Source organism: Orycteropus afer, unplaced genomic scaffold, assembly GCF_000298275.1.
Source record: "Orycteropus afer afer isolate SDZICR_OR568_19922 unplaced genomic scaffold, OryAfe1.0 scaffold00174, whole genome shotgun sequence".
NCBI classification, from domain to species: domain Eukaryota; kingdom Metazoa; phylum Chordata; class Mammalia; order Tubulidentata; family Orycteropodidae; genus Orycteropus; species Orycteropus afer.
In genome coordinates, this window is record NW_006921761.1 from 6,088,358 (window position 1) to 6,096,853 (window position 8,496).

General features: G+C 62.1%; 1 protein-coding gene across 1 annotated transcript in view; it reads left to right on the forward strand.

The window, feature by feature from the left end:
* Window positions 1-8,496, forward strand: part of GRIN1 (glutamate ionotropic receptor NMDA type subunit 1) — a 31,713-nt gene that overhangs the window by 6,900 nt on the left and 16,317 nt on the right. The window contains exons 3-7 of the mRNA XM_007946957.2: window positions 363-539; window positions 2,496-2,558; window positions 3,305-3,405; window positions 7,933-8,054; window positions 8,125-8,299. Coding sequence (XP_007945148.1) covers window positions 363-539; window positions 2,496-2,558; window positions 3,305-3,405; window positions 7,933-8,054; window positions 8,125-8,299 — 638 coding nt within the window. The remainder of the gene's footprint in view (window positions 1-362; window positions 540-2,495; window positions 2,559-3,304; window positions 3,406-7,932; window positions 8,055-8,124; window positions 8,300-8,496) is intronic.

The following is an 8,496-nucleotide window of genomic DNA, read 5'->3' on the forward strand; positions in this document are numbered from 1 at the left end:
AGGCTAGCAAGCAGCCCCCCTGTTCTCACGGGTGGAGGGAAGGAAGTAGGGGGCCCCTGGGTCTGGCAGGCGCCCTCACCTGTCCCACAGGTGGAAGGAAGTAGGGGGTCCTGGGGTCTGGCAGGCACCCTCACCTGTCCCACAGGTGGAAGGCAGTGGGTCCCCCAGGCTAGCAAGCAGCCCCCCCTGTTCTCACAGGTGGAGGGTAGGAGGAGGCCCCCGGGTCTGGCAGGCGCCCTCACCTGTCCCACGGGTGGAGGGAAGGAGGGGCCCGGGGTCTGGCAGGCGCCCTCACCTGGTCCCATGGCAGAAGGCAGCGGGTCCACCAGGCGCGTGCCCTCAGCCTCCCCTACCGCCCACAGAGCATCCACCTGAGTTTCCTGCGCACCGTGCCGCCCTACTCCCACCAGTCCAGCGTCTGGTTCGAGATGATGCGCGTGTACAACTGGAACCACGTCATCCTGCTGGTCAGCGACGACCACGAGGGCCGGGCGGCGCAGAAGCGCCTGGAGACGCTGCTGGAGGAGCGGGAGTCCAAGGTGAGCGCGCGGCGGCGGCGGCGGCCGGCCGAGGCGCGGAGCAGGAGAGGAGCGCCGCGGGCCTCCCGCCGCGGTGTTTGTGCTCCGTGTGATCCTGTTCTCTCCATCGTACATGGTCAGCACCACCACGTCTGGCGAGCGCCCGCCCCAGCCTGTCCTCGGCTCATTTCACTCGCTTCTGCCATGAGTCCAATCTCCTTCGTGTCAGTCCCTGCCGGGCCAGGGCAGGACCACCTGGAGCTCCGCAAACACCCGCCCCTGCCCAACGCCCCGCCCACCTGGCCCCGCACTAGGGCCGCCCCGCCCGCGCTCCGAACTCCGGGGCCCTGTGCCCAGGCGCCAGCCAGCCGCCTGCCCTAGGACGACCGTCCTCTGAGCGGTGGCGACTGCGCCATGCTCCCTCCCGGCGCCCCCAGGCCCGTCCCCGACCACCCGGGTTCCCTGTCCTCACACTAGCCTCGCCCGCCTCCCTGGCCCCCTTCTCCCTACAGCTGCGCATCGTCCTCACCACGGCCCCATCCACACATCTGTCAGGGACACCCCCCCCTTAGCCCCCACCTCTTGGCGGCTCCCTCCACCGGGATTCCCACCTCGGCCCAGTGAGATGGCTGGCTCTAAACCGCACAGACCACCCCACCCCCTGCCTGGCCACCCTCTGGGGGGCTGCACAGAGACCTGAGTGGGGATTTCTGGGGGTCCAGATGACCCTCCACCCCCTTCTCGCCCTCCCCGAGGAGGAGCTGGTGCTCCCAGGGACCCCCCTCACCCAGCCCAGAACCGGGCAGCTCCAAGCCCGACCTGGCTCTCTCCTGGGGCAGCAGAGAGGGGGAGGCCCAGGTTGAGGGAGGCACCCAGGGAAGCCAGACCAGGAAGAGGGCTGCGGGTGGGGGACTGAGGGTGCTGTGGCCAGAAAGCAGAGCCGGCTTCACCCGGCCCCCAGGGTGTCCCCAAAGGGATAGAGGGCCCCGGTGGGGCAAGGCCAGAGGGCAGACCCAGAGGGTTCGGAGGGGGTCTCATCAGGAGTGTTGGGTGGCTGGGAGGGCGGGAGGGAGGGAAGGAGGTTGAACTGACTGCGCCGTGGGGCCCACCTCTCCCAAGACAGTGCCAGTGGGAGCAAGGAGGGCATGCTCTGTGCCCCCTGGCGTGCTGGCTCCCCCCCTCAGCTCACATCACACGCCCACACCTGCCCTCACGCACTCACGCACACAGCCCTGCAGTCGCTCTGTCAGGAAGCAGGTGTCCACCCTCACACCCTCACATGTGCATGCACAGACAGCCATTCCACAACCCCATCCCACTGCACACCGGCACAGGTGCACACAGGCCTACCTGGCCTGCAGACATGCCCCCCCCATGTATTCACCAGCTCACATACACACGTGCACCCTTTCCCCCTGCCCCATGCCAGCCAGCATCGTGAGCACACCTCACCCTGCAGACACACATACTGGGCACGACTCCTGGGTCACACGCACTCTAAGCACGAGCACACACGTGGGCGGAGGGGTGTGCACACCCAGCACACACACACACCCCTTGGCCTCCAGAGGCAGTTGGGAGGAGATGGGAAGGGACGGGGCTCAGGACATGGGGGAGGGGCCGCTCACCCCGCACTAGGACCGACCTGAGGGTGCTGCTGGAGCCACAGGCAGGGGCAGTGCAGGGGCGCGGGTGGCAGGTGGGACCCCAGAGGGGATGGCACTGGACTTGGGCGGGGACAGGGTCTCCCTTCCTCCTGAGCGGGGTCCGTTTCCGAGAGCACAGCATTGCGGCGGGAGACTCCGAGGCCGCCCCGCCCCCGCCCCGCCCCCCCCAGGCCCGGTGTTTGCGAGCTCCAGGTCCGCCCCGTCTGCAGACGAGCGAGCGAGGAGGTGGTGTGATGCTTTAGCGCCGTCATTATCAACCGTTTATAATCTTCTGTGTCTGCATATTTTCTCTGTGCGCATTATTCATCAGAGTAAAAAAAGGAACTATGAAAACCTCGACCAACTGTCCTATGACAACAAGCGTGGACCCAAGGTATATATGCATGGACGTGCACGCCACCCACGACTAGGGCGCCCCGGCCTGCGGCGCTGCGGCCATAGGCCGCGTCCGTCCGGCAGAGCCGCGCCAGCACAGGCGCGAGCAGCAAGGAGGAGAGCAGCTCGCGAGGCAGGCAGGCAGGCAGGGAGGGCAGGCGAGGGCGGCGTGGGTGCCCACGGCCCACCCGCTATGGCCTTGAAAGCAGGGCCGCAGGAAGTGCATGCCAACCTCCAGGTCCACCAGGGTTTCCTCCGTGGAACCCGGGAGGGAGCCTGGCCGACCGGCCGCCAGGGTCCAGGACACTCCTGCAGCGGCCTGAGCAACAGACCCCAGAGCGAGCCTCTCCCGCGTGCTGGAAGGCGCCCTGCCTCAGCTCCCAGTTGCCTTCCACAGCTCTCGTTTCCTGTCCGCTGCACGCCTTTCTGCGTCTCGGCCACTCCCGCTTGCATGCCCAGAGCAGAGTCCAGGAGAGGAGAGTGAGCGCAGGAGAGCTGACAGCGCAGGCAGGGCTGCGGGCTGCTGGTGCAGGAGCACCAGCAGGCTGCCGCGCAGGCCCAGAGGCAGGCCAGGCCAGGCGAGCAGCGAGGCAGGCAGGCGGACAGGAGCGCAGGAGCCGGGTGCAGGCCACACGACCCTTGCTGGGCTGCAGTGGGGTTCCTAGCGGCTGCAGCCGGACTCTCGCCCCTGAGGCACGCTGTCCCTGCCCCAGCCACTGGCTAACGCCCCTGCTCACACCACAGGCCGAGAAGGTGCTGCAGTTCGACCCGGGGACCAAGAATGTGACGGCGCTGCTGATGGAGGCGCGGGAGCTGGAGGCACGCGTCATTATCCTCTCCGCCAGGTGAGGCGGGGCCGGGCCCCCAATCCACCCAATCCACCGTGGCCCAGCCGCCGGGGACACTACTGGGCACAGTGGAGTTCAGCTCCCCAGATTCCTTTGCCAAGGAGAGCCCCACCCGCAGCACCAATGAGGGTGGGCTGCCCGGCCCCTGTCTGTCCGTGTGTGTCTACCCCTCCACGCATCCCTCCCTCCCTTTCACTTTGCTTGCTGCCCCCCGCTCTGAGCTGGGAATCCAGGAGGCAGGAGGCTAAGCCAGAACCCCTATCTTTAGGAAGCTCCTGACTTAGGGAGACTCGCCCACACCCACATCGGGTGCTGTTGTTGTTTGCCGTCGAGTTGGACCCGACTCATAACGACCCCTCCTTGGGTTTCCGAGGCAGGATCACTACTGAAGTACATTGCCCCATCGTCCTTCCGAGGAGTGGCTGGTGGGTTTGAACCACCAGCCTTCTGGTTAGCAGTCCAGTGCAAATGGTGCAGCCAGCAGCAACCAGAGGGCTGCTCCAGAAGGAGTGAGGGTGAAGGTGTGCCTGTGAGCCCAGGTGGGTCGGCCCCCAGAGACAGAGGGCCTCAGCCCTACAGGCTGAAGGATCAAGGCAGCTGGAGCAGGCAGTGGGAGGGAGAGAGGGGTTACAAATTCAGCACGTGGAAGCCAGGCCCGCAGCCTCTGGGAACCAGGTCACAGTAAAAAAACCTCCCTACTAGCAAATGGCTAAGCTCTCCGGAAAGGGATATGCCAGGCCACCAGGAATAAGAATGAGCCCTATAGGGACCCCTGAGGGAGGCAGCAGAGGGCACTGTGCCCAAAGGAACATGCTCCAAGCCCTGCCGTCCTGGACGGGGGCGAGAACCGCGACTGTCTCCGGAGACATCTGTTTGTGTTAGATTAACAGGCCCTCAGGCACAGAGCCAGGGGTGGGACCTAATGAGCTGTCAGGCTGGAAGGCGGGAATGGCCAGGGTCACGTGACTGGCGCCAGGGCTAAGAGCAACCCCACTCTGCAGGGTCTCCTCTCCGGCTCCTCAGGCAGCACGGCCAGAGACATCCCTCCCTCCACCCCGTTTTACAGTGGGGAACCCTGGGCTTGTGACATTGGTCACTTGCCCAAGTTCCCACACATCCAACCCCGGACACAGCAGAGAGGGCCACGCAAGGCTCCTGGGGAAAGGTTTAAAGATGTGTCCAGAAAAGAGCAGGGCTGTGCAAGCTCCGCCCAGAGAAAGCTCCACCCAGAGAGAGCTCCGCCCAGGGAGAGCCCCACCCAAAGAGAGCCACTCCCAGAGAAAGCTCCACCCACAGAAAGCCCCGCCCAGGGAGAGTCCCGCCCAGGGAGAGCTACTCCCAGAGGCAGCTCCACCCAGGGAGAGCTCAGCCCCGCCCAGGCACAGACCCGCCCAGGGAAAGCCCCGCCCAGGCACAGACCCGCCCAGGGAAAGCCCCGCCCAGGCACAGCCCGCCCAGGGAAAGATCCGCCCAGGGAGAGCCCTCCAGACTATTTCTTGGCTCCTTTACACCTGGATGTGATGGAGGATGGTTGGCAAGTGGACAGACGGACAAATGAACCGACAGCTGGCTAGCAGGAGACAGACCCACTTCATCCAGGACAGGCAGTGCAAGGAGCTCATTTCCCCAAAGCATCTGTGCCCCACATTGGGCCCATTCTCAATGAACAGGATCCCACCAGACTGTCCCTGCCTGACCCTTACATGTCATCCAAGTGACCACCAGGACAGGGCCAGAAACCACAAGTAAAGCCGGTCCACAGAGTGCCATGGCACCCAGTCCCAGCCCCACTGTTTTTCCTCTGGCCAATGTAACGGGGATTCAGTCACCTAGGACACATGCTGCAAGGGTCCTGCCCTTGACACCAGCCCCCAGGGTCAAGACCAAGCATACCAGGCTTGGCTCCAACGACAAAGCCAGCCCGGGGAGAGGGTCATGCTCCCGGGGGACAGACACACACCCCCAACATCCATGCATATGTCCATGCTCACCCCACGTAGTCTCCGTCCCTCACCAGTTTTCTATATAGTGCGGAGAATTTGTTTCCAAACATCTTCGTCGTTCTTCTACTGAAATTGTCTTTATCAGCATCCATCATTTCCATAAAACGTGATGATGTGGTTTGGCTGGTTGGGTTTTCCTCAATAGCCGTTTCACAGGTCAAAGACACTGTTTGTGGAGTGTTTGTGACTCCACCAAGCTGAGTTTCCCCCAAACGCCAGAGCCTGAGCCCTGGGGGGGACACCTGATCGTCCGCCGGGTTGGCCAGCACCGCTGATGGTGGGCATGCCGCAGCTGACTCTTGCAGTGGCTCTCACTGGAGCGATGCTATGGGGTTTGGTGCGCAGTGTGGCACTGGCCAGAAGCACCTCAACTCCCCTGCTTACATCTACCGAGAGCATTTCATCAGGGCACCACAGTGGCTTGCACATCTTTACTACCTGTTGTTGCTGATGTTGGGTGTTGTGGCGTCGGATCCAACACACACCGACTCCACGTGCAACAGAACCAAACACTGCCCAGTCCTGGGCCACCTTCACCAACGTTGCTGGGGGGACCCCACTGTCCCAGCCCCTGTGGCCGTCCATCTCATTGAAGGTCTTCCCCTTTTTCACTGACCCTCCACTTTAGCAAGAATGACGTCCTCCTCCACGGACAGGTCCCTCCTAAGAGCATTTCCAAAGTTCTTGAAGTCTCACCACCCTCACTTCTAGGAAGCATTCTGGGTGCACTTCTTCCAGGGTCTGCTCGGTCTTCTGGCAGTCTGCATAGGCACAATATTCAGTATTCAACATTCTTTGCCAACACCACAACTCAAACGCATCCATTCTTCAGTGGTCTTCCTTGTTCACTGTCCAGCTTTCACATGAGATGACTGGAAATACTATGGCTTGGGTCAGGCACGCTTTACTCCTCAAAATGACATCTTTGCTTTTTAAAGACCTCTTTTTAAAGAAGTCTGAAGCAGATTTGCCCAGTGCTGCTGTGTTAACTGTGGATCCACGTAACATGAAACTCTTGATGATTTCACTTTTCTCCATTGATCACGATGTTGCTTGTTGGTCCAGTTATGAGGATTTTTGTTTTCTTGATGTTGAAGTGTAATCCACACTGAAGGCTGTAGTCTTTGATCTTCGTCAGTAAGTGTTTCAAGTCCTTTTCACTTTCAGCAAGCAAAGTTGTGTCATCTTCATATCACGGTCTTCCTCCAATCTTGATGTCACATTCTTCTTCATATAGGCCAGCTTCTTGGACTATGTGCTCAGCATACAGATTGAATGTATGGTGAGAGGATACAACCCTGATGCACACCTTTCCTGATTTTAAACCATGCGGTGTCCCCTTGTTCTGTTCCAACAACTGCCTCTTGGTCTATGTACAGGTTCTGCATGGGCACAACTGAGTGTTTGGGATTCCTGTTCTTTGAAACATTATCCATAGTCTGATAAGATCCATGCAGTCAAAAGCCTTTGCATGGTCCATAAAACTGCTGGTGGCTAGTCCTTGAAAAAATGAAGCAATGGGGAGCAGACTCCCAGGTTGCTGAGGGCCCCTTGGTCGCCAGGGTCAGCCGCTGTGAATACAGCCTAGTTCTTGGTGCGACTGCCTGATGCCCTGAGCCCACTGCCATGCCCTGGAGGAGCAGAGTGCACAGTGCAGCCCAGGTCAGGCCTGGAGGGTAGAGTCTGGCACGCGGGGGGTCTGGCTGCTGTGGCCTCTCCACAGTCCCACTCGGACCCCAGGGTTCTGACCAGAGAGACTCCAGTCCCAGGGGACCAGGCCCCCTTCTTCATTGCCTACATGGATTCACCCACGGGGACACTGAGTGCCTGGGAGGAGAGGAGAGGGTCCCGGCCTGGTGGTCCCAGTGTGGGTAGCGGGGGGCATGAAGCTGCTTATCAGGCTACCAAGGGCAGCAGCGCCGTGTGCCTGTCTCTGGCTTCTGCTGAAGCTCTGGTTGTTCCCCGCACCGGGTCCCACCAGCAACTCAGCAGCTTGGAGAGTCCTGTCCTGGTTTCACACTTTGGACATGGAGAGCTAGAAGAAGGAGGGGCTGGTGCAGGAGATGGCCGGACAAGGCTCTGGGGTGGGCGCCTCTGCCAGCTCCCACTCTGCACCTCAACTTCCCCTCCAGGCACAGGGCTAGTCCTCGTGTCCGCCCTAGAAATGTCACGAGAAACCATCAGGATGATCCAGGTATAGCAGGGCCCAGTACTGGTGAGCGAGCGTGTGATGAACACATGACCACCCCCATGGGCACCAGTCAGGGGCCAAGGCAGGAAGCTGTTCCCATGGGCAGGGGGACAGTAAGAGAGGCCTGGGAAGCTCACCACCTCTGTGGGGTCTGGGTCCAAATAAGGTGCTGGGGCATGTTGGCCCTATCACCTCAGTGGGGTCTCCCGGCCCAGGCACTGGAGGACCTGGCTACGCTGGAAAAGGAGGACCCAGGGAACCAAGTGGCCCCCACAGCCTGCGGGTGGGGAGGGCTGGAGTCCCCGCCCGTCACCCCCGTCTGCCCCACAGCGAGGACGATGCTGCCACCGTGTATCGCGCAGCCGCGATGCTGAACATGACCGGCTCCGGGTACGTGTGGCTGGTGGGCGAGCGTGAGATCTCGGGGAACGCCCTGCGCTACGCACCCGATGGTGAGTTCTGGGCTCGCGGGGTCCCGGCGGGGCGGGAGATGTGGCGTCTAAGCCGGCGCTCCTCCCCCAGGCATCATCGGCCTGCAGCTCATCAACGGCAAGAACGAGTCCGCGCACATCAGCGACGCCGTGGGCGTGGTGGCGCAGGCGGTGCACGAGCTGCTGGAGAAAGAGAACATCACCGACCCGCCGCGGGGCTGCGTGGGGAACACCAACATCTGGAAGACCGGGCCACTCTTCAAGAGGTGGGCGGCCAGCTGCTGGCTGTGCGAAGCCCCCAGCAGGGTCACCTCTGGCACCGCAGGGCCTCCACCACCGTCCACCTCTTCTCCCCACCTCCCCCACCTGCTCCCCGCGCTCCCTTCCCCTACCCCTGCATCTTCCTCTCCCACCGTCCACCCCCTGCCTCCAGCTCCCCCACCTCCAGCTCCCCTCCCTCCCC